The following is a 21,696-nucleotide window of genomic DNA, read 5'->3' as shown; positions in this document are numbered from 1 at the left end:
TTTGTCAGGATTACCTAATGCGGAGACACTCTTCAGGTTGTTTATTTGTCATATTGTAAGGTTACATAGAATCCCTCTGAACATTGTGTCTGATAGGGGAGTACAATTTGTCTCTAAATTTTGGAGAGCTGTTTGCAATAAACTAGGGATTGACTTGTCATTTTCATCTGCTAATCACCCTGAAACCAATGGTCAGACTGAGAGGACATATCAGTCTTTGGAACAGATTTTAAGGTGCTTTGTGGCAGGGCGACAGGAAGACTGGTCTTCATTTTTACCTCTCGCTGAGTTTGCCTTCATCAGCTCCAATATTTGATCGTGAACGGAAGCTAGTGGACCTGAAAGATTATGGGTTTTCATTAAGGTCATAGATATAGGTGCACACAGCCAGTGTCTCAGGGGGATAAGTCCGGCGGTGTTGCCTTCTGTGGTATAGAGCCTGCGTGTCCTGGTCAGTGGAGAACGCGGTATCCACCGCAAGTCCGCGTGACCATCCCCCTGAGACACTGGCTGTGTCCACCTATATCTATGACCTTAATAAAAACTCAATCTTTCTGGTCCACTAGCTTCTGTTCACGATCAAATATTGTGACTGATGAAGGTCCGGCTATAGGACCGAAACGTTTCTTCTGTTATTTACAATGGACACCATTAAATCACTTTATCTGATTAAGTTAAGTCTGAGTGCCGAGTTTTTTTGCTATTATTAATGGTATTGGAACCTGCTCTGGCACCTCTCTAACGGCTGTGCACGCGTTTATTCTTATATAACAAAAGAATATCAGGACTGCTCAGATTCGACAAAAACGTAAGGCCGATAGACGTTTGGTGGGTCCTGTTTTTAAGATTGGGGATAAGGTTTGGTTGTCGTCTAGGAACATTAAACTTAAAGTGCCGTCGGCAAAGTTGGGTCCAAAGTTTATTGGTCCATATGAGATCCTACTGGTGGTCATTCCTGTGGCATTTAGGTTAAAGCTTCCTCCATCCCTTCGCATCCCTAATGTATTCCATAAATCCCTCTTAAAGGAGTCTGTCCCTTCTGCATTGTCTCCCTCATCCCCGCCTCCTCCGTTTTCAGTTAAAGGTGGCCTGGAGTATGAGGTTCAGAGGGTTGTAGATTCTCAGAGGGTCCGTAATTACCTCCAGTACCTCATGCACTTGAGAGGATGCGGACCAGAGGAGAGATCCTGGGTACCTGCTTGAGATGTGAAGGCCAATCGGTTAGTCATGGCCTTCCATCTAAACTTTCCTGGGAAGCCTGGGGGTCCGGTGGCCCCCCTAGAAAAGGATTACTGTCATGGTTCCACCCCTCAGGATGTCTGGGATGCAGTTACTGACAACTCAGCCATCCAATCTAGTACAGGGGTGAGCTGAAGCTGTCGATACTTTGATTGACAGCATGACCATCCAGTGTGGTTCAGAGGCGTGCTAAGCTGTTGGTGTGTTGATTGACAGCTCAACTAGCCAATCTGTGACTGGGAGATGTCGGCTGTCTCAGGTGTTCACTATCTAGGGTAATGGCCATGCCTACTTAACTGAGCAGCTTCTCCCAGACCACTGCCAGATGTACATTCATCTTGTGAGGTTTGTGCTTTGTGCTCCCTGTGCCTTGAGTTCTGCTTGCTTGATCTGTTGCCTGACCTTGGACTTCATTATGACCATCTGCCTGTTTAGCCCCTTCAGCTCTGATCCGTTATCCGCCCGGTATTCTAACCTCGGAACGTTACCTGACCTATGTTTTTGTCTCTTCCTTCTGTTTATGACGTATCCTCCTGGCTTCTGACCTTGGACTCCCTGACCACTGTGACTCATGGCTTAAGTCATGAGAAGTGACTAGCATCACACCTATCTATCTATCTATCTATCTATCTATCTATCTATCTATCTATCGATCTATCTATCAGCTTTTCCTTCTTACAATCCTAGCATTCACTTGCAATTTAGAACCTATACCTCTCCGGAAAACACAGGCCATCTTGTTTAAGCTTGGCCTCCACCAGTTTTTACGTCTGGTGCCTTTATCCTTCTAAATCTGGCACAGATAACATTTGGAGGAGATAAGTATTACAAGCACCATCGTAGAAACATATATACCCCATGATACCGCCTTATAGTGACCATACACTGGTCAGATACCAGTTTGGCTAGAGATGGTCTACAGATGATTGTAATGCTGCAGACGATACTTGGGTAAACGTGAGAACATAATTCCCCTCGTCTTGCCAATAATTGCCGTGTAGAAGCAATTTAAGAGCATTACGGGAAATCACTACGATCCAATGGTGAGTGAAAGGTTTTCCATGGAATAATGAGCTTTAATTTAGACTAAAACTAGTCAAGTAGATATATTGAAGTTTTTTCTTTTTCGTTTTCCCACCCCTGGTATGTTCGCCTGTCACCATCCATAGGAACGATATGGCACATAATTGCGCCATTATAGTGATGACCTAGTTTGTTGTTCTAAGCTCGGCACGCTTACGCTTCCGTGCTCTATGTGTGTGTATATATAGTAGGATTGGTGCCTGCGTCAGATGCTGTTCTTGCTGTCAGCGCCCCCACATTCTGCCCACATCAGCTGTCTGCTTGGCACAAGTTAATAAGAGATTTGTGTGTGATCTTCTATCTGCCTGGAGAAACTGGCTGACTTTTTATCACCCATCCTTCAACTATGCATCTGTGTAAACTGTCAACTTGACATTTACTTACATGCAAAACAATCCTGGTTTTAACATATTAGTAAGTGACTCATCCCTGCTGCTTTATCATAAACTAGTTACCCTAGTCCTCCTCGGGGACCCGCGCTTGTTTGCAGCCCATAGATTTGACACTTTTATTTTGACACCCGTCACCTGACGAATCACTACATATCATTTATCACTCACATCGACACTAATCCTAGTCTTGAATGTTACACAATAACGGCATAATTTACACCCACGTTCTTCACTGTGCAGATTTAAACACAATTATAGGGGTTTTTTTTTACTGCTTCTTGATGTTTCGTGGCATACAGTGTCATTTTCACATGCACTATTACAGGGGTGTCCCTAGAAAAAAAAAACCCAGATGTTCACTAATTACATGAGCTCAGTTCTGTACGGACCACCAATTAAGAACATCGTTAGCTTGTGCAGTAGGAAAGAGGGGTACCAAGTCCTACTTATTCCCATTCTCTTATTAACACTCTGTGACGGTCTTTGGTAAGGATGGGGGGCCTCAAACTGTCCCTGGAACTGGGACCCTAACTATCCCTGTCCCTGGGGTACTCTTGAAGGTAGAGAGGCTCGAGTCTCCCACCCTACTATGCTCTATGCACCTGTTAAACCCTGATCTGTCCCCTCTCCCACCTCATGCGGCATGGGACAGAAATGTAAGGTAACATAGTAACATAGTTAGTAAGGCCGAAAAAAGACATTTGTCCATCCAGTTCAGCCTATATTCCATCATAATAAGTCCCCAGATCTACGTCCTTCTACAGAACCTAATTGTATGAAAGGTAAACAAGACACAAAGACAAAACAAGGATACCCGAAAACCTCTATCATACAAAATCACAAACCAACAATAGGGAGGAGAGGGACAGGGAGGAATAAACTAAATGGGAACCGGGACCAGGAGATAAACACACACATGCTACAGCTAACCATAAAATACCTCTACAACAACTATACTCCATCTTCTTAGCTTTAGCACATAGCACAGGAAGACACATCTTTCACTGGCAGGGACAGGAAGGTCTAATCAGTTTTTATAAAGAGGCAATGGCCAAATCAGAAGCAGCCAATTTCACCTGTCAGAAGTGTAGACTAGTGGCCCTTTTAGAAGAAAAGGTGCGGGGTCTGGAAGAAAGAATAGCAACTTTGAAACTCATCAAAGAGAATGAAGACTTCCTAGACAGAACAGAAACATCTTCACTGGTCACAAAAGGTGAAAAAAGTGTCAGAGAACCTCCAAAAGCAGATGAGTGGAAGCATGTGACCAAAAGAAGCAAGAAGACCATGGAGAAATCACCAACCACACAACTGAAGAACCGATATCAAATTTTTGTAGAGGATGAAGATGGCACACCTAAGGATGATGCAATACCAGCAAGCAAAAAAGTAAAGGGCACACAGCAACAAGTGACAGCAAAAAGTACAGCCAAGAAGCAACGAAGAGTGGTGGTGGTGGGAGACTCACTACTGAGAGGCACAGAAGCAGCCATCTGCAGACCGGACATAACTGCAAGAGAAGTATGCTGCCTTCCAGGTGCCATGATCAAGGATGTGACCGATAGGATACCAAAGCTCTTCAGCTCCAAGGACGGCCACCCATTTCTTCTGATACATTTTGGCACCAATGACACGGCAAGGAAGGACCTACCGACAATCTGCAAGGACTTTGAAGAGTTGGGGAAGAAAGTAAAGGAATTGGATGCACAGGTAGTTTTTTCTTCTATCCTTCCTGTAGACGGGCATGACACCAGGAGATGGAACAGGATCCTTGATGCGAACAACTGGCTAAGACGATGGTGCAGACAAAAAGGATTCGGATTCCTGGACCACGGTGTGAATTACTTGTACGATGGACTCCTCGCCAGAGACGGACTACACCTCAACAAACCTGGGAAACACACATTTGCCAGAAGACTTGCTACACTCATCAGGAGGGCGTTAAACTAGAAGAAGAGGGGACGGGAAGAAAAACATTAGACTCGAACAAAGAAGACCCAGGAAAACATACTCAGAAGGGAGGTAAGAACATTTCTAAAACAATCCACAGCGAGGAGATTGGAACAAAACAAAATCCTCTAAACTGCATGCTCGCAAACGCCAGAAGCCTGACAAACAAGATGGAAGAACTAGAAGCAGAAATATCTACAGGTAACTGTGACATAGTGGGAATAACCGAGACATGGTTAGATGAAAGCTATGACTGGGCAGTTAACTTACAGGGTTACAGTCAGTTTAGAAAGGATCGTAAAAATCGGAGAGGAGGAGGGGTTTGTCTCTATGTAAAGTCTTGTCTAAAGTCCAATTTAAGGGAGGATATTAGCGAAGGGAATGAGGATGTCGAGTCCATATGGGTCGAAATTCATGGAGGGAAAAATGGTAACAAAATTCTCATTGGGGGTCTGTTACAAACCCCCAAATATAACAGAAATCATGGAAAGTCTACTTCTAAAGCAGATAGATGAAGCTGCAACCCATAATGAGGTCCTGGTTATGGGGGACTTTAACTACCCGGATATTAACTGGGAAACAGAGACCTGTGAAACCCATAAAGGCAACAGGTTTCTGCTAATAACCAAGAAAAATTATCTTTCACAGTTGGTGCAGAATCCAACCAGTGGAGCAGCACTTTTAGACCTAATACTATCTAATAGACCTGACAGAATAACAAATCTGCAGGTGGTCGGGCATCTAGGAAATAGCAACCACAATATTGTACAGTTTCACCTGTCTTTCACTAGGGGGACTTGTCAGGGAGTCACAAAAACACTGAACTTTAGGAAGGCAAAGTTTGACCAGCTTAGAGATGCCCTTAATCTGGTAGACTGGGACAATATCCTCAGAAATAAGAATACAGACAATAAATGGAAAATGTTTAAGAACATCCTAAATAGGCAGTGTAAGCGGTTTATACCTTGTGGGAATAAAAGGACTAGAAATAGGAAAAACCCAATGTGGCTAAACAAAGAAGTAAGACAGGCAATTAACAGTAAAAAGAAAGCATTTGCACTACTAAAGCAGGATGGCACCATTGAAGCTCTAAAAAACTATAGGGAGAAAAATACTTTATCTAAAAAACTAATTAAAGCTGCCAAAAAGGAAACAGAGAAGCACATTGCTAAGGAGAGTAAAACTAATCCCAAACTGTTCTTCAACTATATCAATAGTAAAAGAATAAAAACTGAAAATGTAGGCCCCTTAAAAAATAGTGAGGAAAGAATGGTTGTAGATGACGAGGAAAAAGCTAACATATTAAACACCTTCTTCTCCACGGTACTCACGGCGGAAAATGAAATGCTAGGTGAAATCTCAAGAAACAATGAAAACCCTATATTAAGGGTCACCAATCTAACCCAAGAAGAGGTGCGAAACCGGGTAAATAAGATCAAAATAGATAAATCTCCGGGTCCGGATGGCATACACCCACGAGTACTAAGAGAACTAAGTAATGTAATAGATAAACCATTATTTCTTATTTTTAGGGACTCTATAGCGACGGGGTCTGTTCCTTAGGAATGGCGCATAGCAAATGTGGTGCCAATATTCAAAACGGGCTCTAAAAGTGAACCTGGAAATTATAGGCCAGTAAGTCTAACCTCTATTGTTGGTAAAATATTTGAAGGGTTTCTGAGGGATGTTATTCTGGATTATCTCAATGAGAATAACTGTTTAACTCCATATCAGCATGGGTTTATGAGAAATCGCTCCTGTCAAACCAATCTAATCAGTTTTTATGAAGATGTAAGCTATAGGCTGGACCACGGTGAGTCATTGGACGTGGTATATCTCGATTTTTCCAAAGCGTTTGATACCGTGCCGCACAAGAGGTTGGTACACAAAATGAGAATGTTTGGTCTGGGGGAAAATGTGTGTAAATGGGTTAGTAACTGGCTTAGTGATAGAAAGCAGAGGGTGGTTATAAATGGTATAGTCTCTAACTGGGTCGCTGTGACCAGTGGGGTACCGCAGGGGTCAGTATTGGGACCTGTTCTCTTCAACATATTCATTAATGATCTGGTAGAAGGTTTACACAGTAAAGTATCGATATTTGCAGATGATACAAAACTATGTAAAGCAGTTAATACAAGAGAAGATAGTATTCTGCTACAGATGGATCTGGATAGGTTGGAAACTTGGGCTGAAAGGTGGCAGATGAGGTTTAACAATGATAAATGTAAGGTTATACACATGGGAAGAAGGAATCAATATCACCATTACACACTGAACGGGAAACCACTGGGTAAATCTGACAGGGAGAAGGACTTGGGGATCCTAGTTAATGATAAACTTACCTGGAGCAGCCAGTGCCAGGCAGCAGCTGCCAAGGCAAACAAGATCATGGGGTGCATTAAAAGAGGTCTGGATACACATGATGAGAGCATTATACTGCCTCTGTACAAATCCCTAGTTAGACCGCACATGGAGTACTGTGTCCAGTTTTAGGCACCGGTGCTCAGGAAGGATATAATAAAACTAGAGAGAGTACAAAGGAGGGCAACAAAATTAATAAAGGGGATGGGAGAACTACAATACCCAGATAGATTAGCGAAATTAGGATTATTTAGTCTAGAAAAAAGACGACTGAGGGGCGATCTAATAACCATGTATAAGTATATAAGTGGACAATACAAATATCTCGCTGAGGATTTGTTTATACCAAGGAAGGTGATGGGCACAAGGGGGCATTCTTTGCGTCTGGAGGAGAAAAGGTTTTTCCACCAACATAGAAGAGGATTCTTTACTGTTAGGGCAGTGAGAATCTGGAATTGCTTGCCTGAGGAGGTGGTGATGTCGAACTCAGTCGAGGGGTTCAAGAGAGGCCTGGATGTCTTCCTGGAGCAGAACAATATTGTATCATACAATTATTAGGTTCTGTAGAAGGACGTAAATCTGGGGATTTATTATGATGGAATATAGGCTGAACTGGATGGACAAATGTCTTTTTTCGGCCTTACTTACTATGTTACTATGTTATTATGAAATGGAGCTGCATATTTCTTACCTGCATAGAAACATTCGTTAACCTCTTCAGCACAAAAGGAAACTAAATCCATTTAATGTGGGACACAAATCTCATCATCTTTAAAGAAGACCCAACATGACTGTCTAACTGCAGGTCTTCCAGGGGGACACTTATGGTACTAGCTGGAAGGAGCCAATGATTCCAGATAATTGCAATCTTAGTAGGTAAAAGTATGCAATGTGGTGGGACGCAAGCTCAAGAAAAGTGGACAAAAACACCAAAATGAGCATATACATTATACAGTAGTAAACAGTAATAGTACATAGAAATAACATAGGGGACAAGGTTAACACTATTTTGATCAAAAAAAGCGTAAAAACCATCACACCACTACAAGGTGTGCCATGTCGAGATGGTCCTATCAGTAGTATATAAACCTTACCAAGTGTCAGCCGACGTCAATATATACAAGGGAAGAGCAGGACCAATTTATAGATATTGAGGTACTTAGAGCATAAACTGGCCAACTGCTTAGATCCCACCACTGAGACCTACATCTATCTTGTGAACACTTCCCAGGGACATACTACCAGAAATGAAGAGGTGGAAGCACATGCGTGTATGTCTCCATTCATTTGTATGAGTGCCCAGAAAATTGCAGAATTTCCTAGAAAGTTGATAATTCATTTCCAGGAATGGAGAGGTTGCACATCTCTCCAATCATTTCTATGAGCGCTCAGAAAATTGCAGAACTCCATAGAAAGAAACGCATGCGCTGCCAATAAAGGAAAAGTTGCTAGGCATACATAGCCCCCTCTAGGATGTAACTACAGTGGGTGTTGTGAATTCTGTGGCAGAGCTCCCTCCTGTGGTCACAAGTGGTACTTCGGCTGGTTCTCTCTGTGAGCTTCCGTTGGTGGAGGAAAGTGGTACTGCGGCTTCTGAGTTTCCTTCCTCAGGTGATGTGGTGAAGTCGTTAGGTGCTGCTCTATTTAACTCCACCTAGTGCTTTGATCCTGGCCTCCAGTCAATGTTCTAGTATTGGACCTGTTTCCTCTTGGATCGTTCCTGTGGCCTGCTGCTCTGCATAGCTAAGTTCCTCTTGCTATTTTTTTGCTGTTTTTTTCTGTCCAGCTTGTCAATTTGTTTTTTTCTGCTTGCTGGAAGCTCTGGGACGCAGAGGGTGTACCTCCGTGCCGTTAGTTCGGTACGGAGGGTCTTTTTGCCCCCTTTGCGTGGTGTTTGTAGGGTTTTGTGTTGACCGCAAAGTTACCTTTCCTATCCTCGCTCTGTTCAGAAAGTTGGGCCTCACTTTGCTAAATCTATTTCATCTCTACGTTTGTCTTTTCATCTTAACTCACAGTCATTATATGTGGGGGCTGCCTTTTCCTTTGGGGTATTTCTCTGAGGCAAGGTAGGCTTATTTTCTATCTTCAGGCTAGCTAGTTTCTCAGGCCGTGCCGAGTTGCATAGGGAGCGTTAGGCGCAATCCACGGCTGCCTTTAGTGTGGTTTGGAGAGGATTAGCGATTGCGGTCAACAGAGTTCCCACGTCTCAGAGCTCGTTCTTGTTTTTTTGGGTTATTGCCAGGTCACTGTATGTGCGCTGACCTCTATGCCCATTGTGGTACTGAATTACCTTGCATAACAAGTGGGTGCAGGGGTTGCACTTGCACTAGGGACCTGAAGCCCAGAGGGCTCAAAAGTTCCATTTCTCAATATAAGATGATAAATACTATTCAAGAACCTTGATAGTTGGGGACCCTGTTGAAGATACACATTCATTGGGACCCAGGGCTCTGTTCTCGAGATAGATGCACGTCTCAGGGGTTGGGAAACATATTTATTCCATTCATGTGCTGTAAAGGGGTTATCTACCTAAATGTTATCTGTGCCAGATGGGAGCTATAGTGTTAAAACAATAAAAGAAGGCATACTCAAACTTGCTGTCCCTCCCTGGGATCGTCGCACCAGCGCTGTCACTCTAAAAATCCAAGAGCTACAGCTAAGACTCTAAAGGCCCCAGAATGTTAAAAGTTCAAGTTCATGATGGTGCAAATAGAAATATACTGAACAAGTATGGCTTGTCTGGAAGGGTTGATGTCAGGAAAACTCTTTTTTCTAAAAATGAGGACTGTGATGTACCCAAACGAGAAGTGAGATTTACCACCGATGAGGAAGCTGATTGGCCCCTCCTGATTCTGCATCCTGTGGTCGTTTCGGTTAGGTCAGTTGTGGTTGGTGATGTCACTGCTGTTGGCCCAGCAGAGATCGTTGGACGGGCAACACTGAAGCAGAAGCAAACTCTTGCACGTTTATGATTTGGAGCTGTGACGGATAGAACAGGGGAAGAGATATGTCGACTTCACTCACCTCTGGGGAGGGGAGAGAATGACCCAGGGATCGGCTCTCTGGTGCCACTACTTACCACAGTTCAGTCAGGGAACTGCACTGAGGGCAAATAGTTGCTGGAAAGGCTTCCCTTACAGGTAGGAGTTATTGAGGCTCTGCCAGTGAGGGGGCATATATATATCCAGTCCAGGCTGGGGATATATATATAAACCTCCTGGCCGTCGATGTCAGAATTCCTCATTAACACAATATGGTATCCTGCCAACAGTACCTCGTTAGATAAAACAACAGGCTTATATCGGGTCAGAAACCAACCCCGGGTAGTGTATAATAACCAACCGAGTGTGTGTGGGCATGGGGATTTGTGAATCTAGATAAAAGTGCAGCCCAAGATTAATTTTATATTTAATCGCCGAAAGACGCACTAGAAAGATACAAGTATATATGTACAAGAACAAATATACAAGTATACAGTCAGGAGGGTAGTACAAGGGTAAGATACAGATAGGTTGCAATTACTGTGTTATATAGCATGTGACCACAGGGAGGCGCTAATCAATCATAGGTCCAAATCTTTGTTACATAATTCTCTGTCCGCTTCAGCTAACTGGCCTCCTGCCAGTAGAAAAACAGTCCAAAATGAGGAGCTGCCTATTATCCCCTAGGCTGCTCCCTCTCACACGCTGCGCCAACCCCTGGGCTGTGCAGCCTCTCTCCTCCCATATCTGAGAGCATGGTTTTCCAGCCTGAACCATGGATGCCCATAACTTTCCGCCTGAAGCTCTAAAAGGGATGGCGGTGGTGCCACTAGGTTCTGCTAGATTTTCTCTGTGCAGGGAGACCAAGTACAGCTACCGTATTTAAATTCCTGGTAACTATGCTTTATAACTCAATAATGCAGGATTCTAGAGGTGGCTGCAGGGGATAGTCTTGTGGGGAAAGGAATGCACATTCTGATTATGTTATGATTATATTATAGGTCATTTTCTAGATTCAATATCTCAGAGCCTTGTGCTGTTGAGCCTGGGATGTACATTGCCAATATGTCTGTGTGTCAGCCTGAGTCCAACAAAGGAAGTCAGTTGGCTGGTAACTGCACAAGAGTTCACACCCCTGTGATAATTGCTGGACTTGGTGCTGAGGGACACAGGGTCTATGCCTTTTGGCCCCCCTAGAGAGAGGTTCAAAGGCCTATTTGCTTGAGCTAAATAATAAAAAAGCAATTGGTCTGCCTTGTCCATTGAAGTGCCTTCTCTGGATAATTAGGTCCCATTGTTTGATGTGTATTTGACTTCCCTTTTGGCCTGGGGGGAATGTCAAAGGTGGGGGCTGAGTTTGGAGCAAGTATTTTTGAGCCAAACTGTATCTAATGGAGAATTCCATCAGATATCAAAATTATATCACTTAGATATAATTTTCCCATATCTCACAGGAGCGGAGAACCTCATTAAATGTCGTAGATGGTATACCCCTTTGATGACTATTTTTTCTTATTTGTTATAATTTTCTTTTATCAATTGCCTGGAAATAATTAGTCAGTCCAGAACACAAGCCAGGCGAGGAATTAAAGTAACAGAAGGAATTACATTTTGTGTTTTTCTAACGTTATTAATGAAGCTTTCCTAATTAGGATCCGTTTTAGTTAAATAAGTTTGTTTTCTGCAGAACAAATACTTCTCCTAATGGTTTTTTGCACATTGAGACTCTGGTAGTCAATTTACTGGTATCATTACAGACGTCTCCCTCGACTGCGGTCATCACGTATTGAGAATCACTGTTTATCTTTTCATTGCTGCGCATAAATAATATATTCCTGCCGAATGGCATCATTAAGCCGATCAGTCACAGCTGAAATGGATTCATCGCTGCATGGGTCTGTGCGCTTTTCATTATTTTTTTTTAAATATTACAATGTAATGATCTGTAGGATAGAAGTGTCATCGGGAAATACAATGTTATTAAAATGGTTGCTGGAAATAAAAAAAAAGCAGTGTGTGAAAAAGTAAGTACACCCCATAAATTAGTAGCTTGTAGTACTACCTTTAACAGCGATAAATGAAAGTAATGTTTGTTTATATGATTATATCGGTCTCTCCCTCCATTCTGGAGGAATTTTGGCCAACTCTTCTTTACAACCTTGATTAAGTTTCTTGAGACTTGTGGGCAATCATTTATTAACAGATCTTAAGAATCAGCTACAACATTTCTATTGGGTAAAGGTCCGGACATGTCTGGGCCATTGCATCCCCTTGATTCTTTGCTTTTTCCAGACATTTTAATGTAGATTTGTTCAAATGCTTGAGATCATTGTCCTGTTTCATGACCCGGTTTCGGAGAAGATTTAGCATTTGGATAGTTGGCCTCACGTTTGACTATAGAATACTTTGGTATACTGAGGAGTTCATGATGGATTCAATGCCTGCAAGGTGCCTAGGTCCTGAGCTACAAAATAAGACCAAATCATCATCACCCATCCATCACCATACCTGACAGTCGGTATGGACTGATTGTGTGATTTCGCCAAAAATAGCAGACAAAATTATGACCAAACATCTCCACTTTGATCTCATCTGTTCTAAGGACATTGTTCCAAAAGTCTTGTTTGTTCAGATGCCGCTTTTAACTTTAGCTGTTCTGCTATGTGATTTTTAGAAAGAAGAGGGGTGTTTTTTATCATCAACCCTTCCAGACAAGCCATAATTGTTCAGTCTTTTCATAATTGACCTGTCGTGAACTTTAACATTTAACATGCTGTAGCCTATAGAGTCTGAGCTGTAGCTCTTGGATTTTTTTTTTTGCAATTTCTATTGTTAAGGCCACTCATGTAGTGACAGTTATCATTGCTTAGGCCCATTAACAACTAACTGTTACTACATGAGTGGTCCGCTAATGCAATGCACTTCACATGGGGTAAGTGACATAGCTAATCAGAGGAACTATACTACATTTCTAATTGAAGATATTTGCAAATATTATTATTATTATACTTCCACATCATATTGGAATAGGATCTTGGAGATGGGAATACCCCTTTATCGAAACCCTCACATTAATCTCCAAAGTTGGCCTGTCACCTCTCAGAGACCTAAAACCTATAATTGTATAATTGTGGACAGAAATCAGTGAAATATTTTGGGATTTGATGTCAAGCTCATTAAGAGCCGAGTCAAGTCTTATCAACTAACATTAGTGTCCAACCTACAAACGTAAGTTAATGGTGAAGTTCTACACAGCTATGTTCCAAAACCAAGACGGTGGTATAACATGAAGCTTGTGGGCCTACTGCTAAATCTCCCACATTGCTTAGGGTCCAGGGCCCACAGGCAACCCTTGTACACACTATTATGACATCCTTGTTGGGGACTGGCATAGTAGCTAAAAGGGAACCAGATCCATACTAAAGGGGTTTTCATCTAAATTTCTGAGATATGCCATCACTTCTTGATTAGTGATGGGGCATTGTTAGAATTACCACAATCCCTAAAATCAAGATGCTATCATAGAAGTGTCACCTAATAAAACATTACAAATTACTCAAAAGTCTCTAAAAGGAAAAATAAATACGGTATGTCTTTGTTGCCCATGACAACCAATCGGAGCTCAGCTTTCATTTTACCCAAGCATTTTGGGAAATTATTCATTGTCATGGGCAACAAGGACAGATTCAAGGTTCTATCCCAGTAGGTGTAATAATAATAATATTCACAAATACCTTCAATCAGAAATGTAGTATAGTTTTTCTGATTCGCTATGTCTCTTTCCTCATGTGCAGGCATTGCAAGACCTTAGGTATCCATGGTTACGACCACTGACAGTTAGTTAGCTAGTTGCCAGTGGTCGTAACCATGGATACCTAAGGTCTTGCAATGCCTGCACATGAGGAAAGAGACATAACAAATCAGAAAAACGATATTACATTTCTAATTGGAGGTATTTGTTAATATTATTATTATTATTATTATTATTACACCTACTACATATTGGGATAGGCTTTTGAAGATGGGAATACCCCTCTAAAGTGGTTGTCTGGTCTAAGAAGCAAAGTCTGCAGTGACTGCTTGTAACAGCAGAGTGCTGAATCAGGACAGTGTGAGATGCGCACACTGTCACGATATACCGGTATTGCTGGTGAGAGTCGCAGGTCACGTGACCACATGTACACCATTTACATACCGTTCACATGCCGACTAGTCTCGTCTGTCTTCTCTCAATAAGAAAGGATTGAGAGATGCGCGGGATTCTATTCGACAGGAGACCGCCGACGTGGTAAATCGCAGACATGACGGCCAACACGCACCAGCAATAGTGGGATATAGTGACAGCGCACTCTTAGCACATTGTCCCGCGTCAGCAGCTTGGAGTCAGTGCAGACATTGCTTTTTAGGCTAAGTGCATATGGCACACTTTAGACACCGGCGCCACCACTGAATTTTCCCAGACGAAGCAGCTCGGGTTCTTTTTCTGAGAAGGTTTCGCCAACAGCTTTGCCATCGTTCTTGTGGCAGCTCCGCCATTGACATATTTTCCTTTATACTGTCAAGTGTAGATAGGAGACGACATCTGAACGAATGAGCATGTCACTTCTTTTATCTGCATCATGGCTTCAGAATGGGACATTGCCGTGTATTATGTTAATTTAATATGGCGCTTTTGCATCGCTTTTTCAGGGGGATTCCAAGCAGAATAAAGCAGAACAATACAGATCTCTTTTTTTTCAACTATATGTTATTCTACCAGAGTGGTGCCATATTATACTAACTCCATTCATGCATATGCCACAAAAACGGCACAATGCGGATGGATGATTGATGGTTTGTGGCTCATGTCAAAAGATCTGAACTCCTTGAATGCTCTTTTCCTTGTTTCCATATGACGTCTACCCTCAATTTAGTCACATTTTTTTTTACATTTCTATATTGAATCACAAAATGAAATTTGTTGGTGGTTATAGATTCGGTATTGCATCTTAGCTATTTTTCTTTTCTATTGTTATGTTTTTTTTTATATATATACATATTATTATTATTATTATTTATTGTTATAGCGCCATTTATTCCATGGCGCTTTACATGTGAGGAGGGGTATACATAATAAAAACAAGTACAATAATCTTACACAATACAAGTCATAACTGGTACAGGAGGAGAGAGGACCCTGCCCGCGAAGGCTCACAGTCTACAAGGGATGGGTGAGGATACAGTAGGCGAGGATAGAGCTGGTCATGCAGCAGTTTGGTTGATCGGTGGTTGCTACAGGTTGTAGGCTTGTCGGAAGAGGTGGGTCTTCAGGTTCTTTTTGAAGGTTTCGATGGTAGGCGAGAGTCTGATGTGTTGTGGTAGAGGGTTCCAGAGTAGGGGTGATACGCGAGAGAAATCTTGTATACGATTGTGGGAAGAGGAGATAAGAGGGGAGTAGAGTTGGAGATCTTGTGAGGATCGGAGGTTGCGTGTAGGTAAGTACCGGGAGACGAGGTCACAGATGTATGGAGGAGACAGGTTGTGGATAGCTTTGTACGTCATGGTTAGGGTTTTGTACTGGAGTCTCTGGGTAATGGGGAGCCAGTGAAGGGATTGACAGAGGGGAGAGGCCGGGGAATAGCGGGGGGACAGGTGGATTAGTCGGGCAGCAGCGTTTAGAATAGATTGGAGGGGTGCGAGAGTGTTAGAGGGGAGGCCACAGAGCAGGAGGTTGCAGTAGTCAAGGCGAGAGATGATGAGGGCATGGACTAGGGTTTTTGCAGATTCATGGTTGAGGAATGAACGGATTTGTGAAATATTTTTGAGTTGAAGTCGGCAGGAAGTGGAAAGGGCTTGGATATGTGGTTTGAAGGAGAGATCAGCGTCAAGGATTACCCCGAGGCAGCGAGCTTGTGGGACTGGGGAGAGTGGGCAGCCATTTACTGTAATGGATAGGTTCGTTAAGGGTGTCGCGTGAGATGGGGGAAAGATGATGAATTCTGTTTTGTCCATGTTAAGTTTCAGAAATCTAGCGGAGAAGAAGGATAAAATAGTGGACAGACATTGAGGGATTCTGGTTAGAAGGGAGGTGATATCTGGTCCAGAGATGTAGATCTGTGTGTCATCAGCATAGAGGTGATACTGAAAGCCGTGAGATTCTATGAGCTGTCCCAGGCCAAAGGTGTAAATGGAGAAGAGCAGGGGCCCAAGGACTGAACCTTGTGGGACTCCGACAGATAAGAGGGCGAGGTGAGGAGGTGGTGTGTGAGTGGGAGACGCTGAATGTCCGGTATGTTAGGTATGATGAGATCCAGGATAGGGCCAAGTCTGTGATGCCAAGGGATGAGAGGGTCTGTAATAATAGGGAATGGTCCACTGTGTCAAAGGCAGCCGACAGGTCGAGGAGGAGGAGGACAGAGTAGTGTCGCTTGCTCTTGGCAGTTAAGAGGTCATTGGTGACTTTAGTTAGGGCAGTTTCAGTGGAATGGTGTGACCGGAAGCCAGATTGTAGGCGGTCGAAGAGGGAGCAAGAAGAGAGATGGGAGGACAGTTCAAGGTAAACGTGTTGTTCCAGTAGTTTGGAGGCATAGGGGAGAAGTGATATACGGCGATAGCTAGATACAGAGGATGGGTCAAGAGAAGGCTTTTTGAGGATAGATTTGGCTAACTTAGGAGGATATCTGTTTGTGCAGGTAACTATTACTGTGCAGAATTATTAGGCAACTTAATAAAAACCAAATATATTCCCATTTCATTTGTTTATTTTCACCAGGTAAACCAATATAACTGCACAAAATTTAGAAATAAACATTTCTGACATGCAAAAACAAAACCCCAAAAAATGAGTGACCAATATAGCCCCCTTTCTTTATGATGACACTCGGCAGCCTCCATCCATAGATTCTGTCAGTTGCTTGATCTGCTTACGATCAACATTGCGTGCAGCGGCCACCACAGCCTCCAGACACTGCTCCGAGAAGTGGACTGTTTTCCCTCCCTGTAGATCTCACATTTTATGAGGGACCACAGGTTCTCTATGAACAAGGGGGCCATGTCATTATTTGTTCTTCTTTGAGACCTTTACTGGCCAGCCACGCTGTGAAGTAGTTGGAGGCTTGTGATGGAGCATTGTCCTGCATGAAAATCATGTTTTTCTTTAACGATGCCGACTTCTTCCAGTACCACTGCTTGAAGAAGTTGTCTTCCAGAAACTGGCAGTAGGTCTTGGAGTTGAGCTTCACTCCATCCTCAACCCGAAAAGGTCCCACAAGTTCATCTTTGATGATACCAGCCCAAACCTGCACCCCACCTCCACCTTGCTGGCGTCTGAGTCGGAGTGGAGCTCTCTGCCCTTTACTGATCCAGCCTCTGGCCCATCCATCTGGCCCATCAGGTGTCACTCTCATTTCATCAGTCCATAAAACCTTTGAAAAGTCAGTCTTAAGATATTTCTTGGCCTAGTCTTGACGTTTTATCTAATGTTTCTTGTTCAGAGGTGGTCGTTTTTCAGCCTTCCTTACCTTGACCATGTCCCTGAGTATCGCACACCTTGTGCTTTTTGTTACTCCAGTAATATTGCAGCTTTGAAATATGGCAAAACTGGTGCAAATGGCATCTTGGCAGCTTCACGCTTGATTTTCCTCAATTCATGGGCAGTTATTTTGCGCCTTTTTTGCCCAACACGCTTCTTGCGATTCTGTTGGCTATTTGCCATGAAACGCTTGATTGTTCGGTGATCGCGCTTCAAAAGTTTGGCAATTTCAAGACTGCTGCATCCCTCTGCAAGACATCTCACAATTTTGGACTTTTCAGAGCCCGTCAAATCTCTCTTCTGACCCATTTTGCCCAAGGAAAGGAAGTTGCCTAATAATTAAGCACACCTTATATAGGGTGTTGATGTCATTAGACAACACCCCTCCTCATTACAGAGATGCACATCACCTGATTTACTTAATTGGTAGTTGGCTCTCAGGCCTGAACAGCTTGGAGTAGGACAACATGTATAAAAAGTATCATGTGATCAAAATACAACTTGCCTAACAATTCTGCACACAGTGTATAAAAAAAATTGTAGGACTTTTTATCCTTAGGAAATAAACCATCAGTTTCAGATAAGAGGGTTTACAACTCCTCGCACCGCCATATATCAGCTCATGGAACAAATCACAGGACTCCGTAGAGCATTGCATCCCAATGTTTTTTTTACCATTAACGGCTCTGTAGATTTTTTTTTTTTAGCTTTTAGTCCCTTCTGTCAGCTCCTCGGAGGCGGTGCCAATAGCTTCACCCCTGCCTAAATTTTTTTTTATCACAGTAGAAAAAAAAAATATAGAAATAAACTTTTTACAACAAATAGGTTTTAAGCATAAAATATATTATGAGCTATTCATGTAATATGCAGATTAAGTCCAGGAATAATTTATGTACTTGCATGTGTGCACCTATGTTGGTACGTGTGCCGTTATTTCATGACAGTATCACTTTTTTTATTTTCTCGTCTATTTTAGGAACATCACTGCCTTAGAATTAAGATCCTGGGTGATTGCTATTATTGTGTGTCTGGCCTTCCGGAGCCGCGTCAAGACCACGCACATTGCTGCGTTGAAATGGGACTCAGCATGATCAAGACTATTAGGTAATTGTTCATTTCTTACTTTTTTTGGGCATGGAGTGAAATTTGTTTTTTGAGCACAAAACTATAACGTTTGGAAACAAGTCTGTCCCATAGGCCGGCGATATTATCCTACTGTGTACCTGTCATTTAAGGTGACGTATCAGAATAAGCTGTCCTTGTGTGTACATGAGGAATAACACTATATGTGGCCATTATATGACTTGTAGTTTTTGCCTCTGTGGGCTCTGTCATTAATTTTCAGTTGTCTCTGAGCTAGTGGGTGCACACAAGCTGATATGATGCCGCTCATGCAGAGCATACACAGATATGAAGGATTCCTGCTCTCCTGTATCACATTTTCAGAAGTAATAGCATCACGGAGCACATTATACAGGAGTACTGAGCAGTGTAGCTGGGAAATAAAACACTGGGAAAGATAAAACATTTTATTAGAAAGCAACCAAGTTGTCTTTTAAGCCCAGGTACAACTGCAACCTGTGCAACCTCTATAGTTACTCTTAGAAATACCGAGATCTTATTGGTAACAGAACTTGAAGTTGACTTGATATTCTTAGTAAATCACACGCTAGCACTTTAATATACGACTGCACAGAGGAGCAGTCACGCTACTGCCTCTTGTTTCCTTAAGAACCTCCCAGGAGGAGTTCTCTGTCCCAGATCTTGTGGAGGGTCATGGAGCACCTATTTAGAGTATGTAAAAATGATCACGTTATGCTAGGCTGAAGAAGAGAAAGTCAAATTGGGTCCCTCACTGGATTATGCACTCTTGAGAGAATGAGCGTCTGAGTTTGACGGTGCTCAGCTATTGTTTTTACAAGGGTCTCACATATATACAGTGGAACAATCAATCTTCCAATTTCCTGGAAGAATAGTAGTAAAAAAAAAGTTGAGAAACTGCCTTTTTTCCTTGATGTTTTTAAATCAATTGTTGCATGGTGGGGAACTGCCAACCCTACCAACTAGACATCTAGTTCTTGGGATCACAAATAGATGCAACTCTTTTCAAAAAGTTTTGGTTTGCTTGGTTGTAATCGGTAGAGGAATACAATTTTCATGACTTGTTTAATTGTTGATTTATTTATGCTTTTTTTTAACGAATCTCTTGGATTACAGATATGTACGGTCGAGAACGAAACATGACATTGACATGAGGATTGGAATTCACTCCGGTTCAGTCTTATGTGGAGTACTAGGACTTAGGAAATGGCAATTTGATGTGTGGTCCTGGGATGTGGATATTGCCAATAAGTTGGAATCAGGCGGAATACCAGGGTAAGAGATGAATCATCAGACCTTCTATTTGAGTTATCTAATCAGCCTAGCAATATAGGAACACCGGACCATCTTGGTGTGAAAAATGATAGTATAAACCCTTAGGGTACCGTCACACAGTGGCATTTTGATCGCTACGACGGCACGATCCGTGACGCTCCAGCATCGTAACAATATCGCTCCAGCGTCGTAGACTGCGGTCACACTTTGCAATGCACGACGCTGGAGCGATAATTTCATGACGTATGTGCGATGTAGAAGCTGTTGGTTACTATGCGCACATCATATACAATATCGTGCACACGTTTGTTACACCATGCGATCATGCCGCCACAGCGGGACACTAGACGACGAAAGAAAGTTTCAAACGATCTGCTACGACGTACGATTCTCAGCGGGGTCCCTGATCGCAGGAGCGTGTCAGACACAGCGAGATCGCTGGAACGTCACGGATATATCGCTGGAACGTCACAAATCGTGCCGTCGTAGCGATCAAAATGCCACTGTGTGACGGTACCCTTAGTACAGGGAAGTAGAGTTACGGCCCCCATACACCTTATACTAATGGCAATTGAACTTGCCAATATCAAGGGGTTCAAACAATTGTCTAATGTGCATGGAAGCGCTGGTCGACTGACCATTGGAAGAGATGTCAATTAGGCATGTCCAGTTTCGAACTGCCGATTGCATTGTTTTCCCGGAGATAAATCACCGGCTGATGTGTCAATCGGTGGTTTTCTCATACAGAACACCCGGTATATGGGAGAGTCGGCTGAGATAGCTGTCGGCTGAAGGACCTGTTAAAGTATCAACAGCCATCTAATGTATATGGCCGGCCTTACATTCAGATCTGCTAAGTGATCCGTCTTCTTTAAGTATATTATTCTGTCATTTATTTTGATAAGGGTGAACCTTCATTCTCCTTTCATGTGGCTTCCAGAAAGAGGCAGACCATTCCTGGATGTTAAGGTCCTGTGGTAATGGAGTGATGAGAACTTGCCTAGGGATATTGTCCCCATGGGTGCTACAGTGCTGGCAAGCAAAGAACTTGAAATGTACTGAAGTCATGAAAATGTAATCTTCTTGTAATGATTGTGAAATGAAGTGCTGAGCTGTCTGTGCAGTGATTGACAGCTCAGTTGACCAGCAAAATAGGAAGAACAGCGCTCCAAACGGGTGTTATCCAATAGAAAAGAACTTTATTCCAGCCATGGTACGATAGCAACGTTTCGGCCGCACATCCGGCCTTTTTCAAGCATGCAACATACTGCCGTGGGCTGTCTTAAATAGTGTGCACTCCACGCAGGGAGCCAATCACCATTCAGTGTCAGCCCACCATTAAAATATAAACAAACAATATATAACTCAAAACCGACATCAGATAAAGTTAACATATAGACATAACACCGCTATGTACATTATTACAATAAACATTTCACAAATATAAAAACATGCAGTGTTTACTCATTTTTCTCCATGTTTTTCCACAATGCTTGCCCATCTCCATAGTGACCGATTATCACCAGGCTCTGTTCCATGATGCACTTCCTGTGTTTCTTCTAGCCAATCATAGCAATCGGCGCCAAGTATTGCAGCCATCCAATCCCAACTTCCATTACATCTGTATGCATATGAGGCTCCCAATAAGAAACGCTCTTATAGTGCATCGTACCTGCTGCGTCATCTGTAATTCACACCCTAGTCATCCCCGTGCGTCTCCGGTCTACACACATGGCGCCGTGTGTCCACATCAGCGCTAAACGTCACCGCTGAGCATCTCCGCCCACGGGGAGGAGCCCAGCGCCGG

At 42.9% G+C, this 21,696-nt stretch overlaps 1 protein-coding gene across 2 annotated transcripts in view; it reads left to right on the top strand.

Moving 5' to 3' along the window:
- ADCY8 (adenylate cyclase 8) overlaps positions 1-21,696 on the top strand; it is a 376,530-nt gene that overhangs the window by 207,269 nt on the left and 147,565 nt on the right. For both annotated transcript variants that reach the window (XM_069731929.1, XM_069731928.1), the window contains exons 5-6: positions 18,490-18,617; positions 19,731-19,889. In XM_069731929.1, coding sequence (XP_069588030.1) covers positions 18,490-18,617; positions 19,731-19,889 — 287 coding nt within the window. The remainder of the gene's footprint in view (positions 1-18,489; positions 18,618-19,730; positions 19,890-21,696) is intronic.

The sequence above is a fragment of the Ranitomeya imitator genome, chromosome 6 (assembly GCF_032444005.1).
Source record: "Ranitomeya imitator isolate aRanImi1 chromosome 6, aRanImi1.pri, whole genome shotgun sequence".
Classification (NCBI taxonomy): Eukaryota; Metazoa; Chordata; class Amphibia; order Anura; family Dendrobatidae; genus Ranitomeya; species Ranitomeya imitator.
Note: the sequence above shows the minus strand (reverse complement) of the source record. Positions and strands in the feature narration are given on the sequence as shown.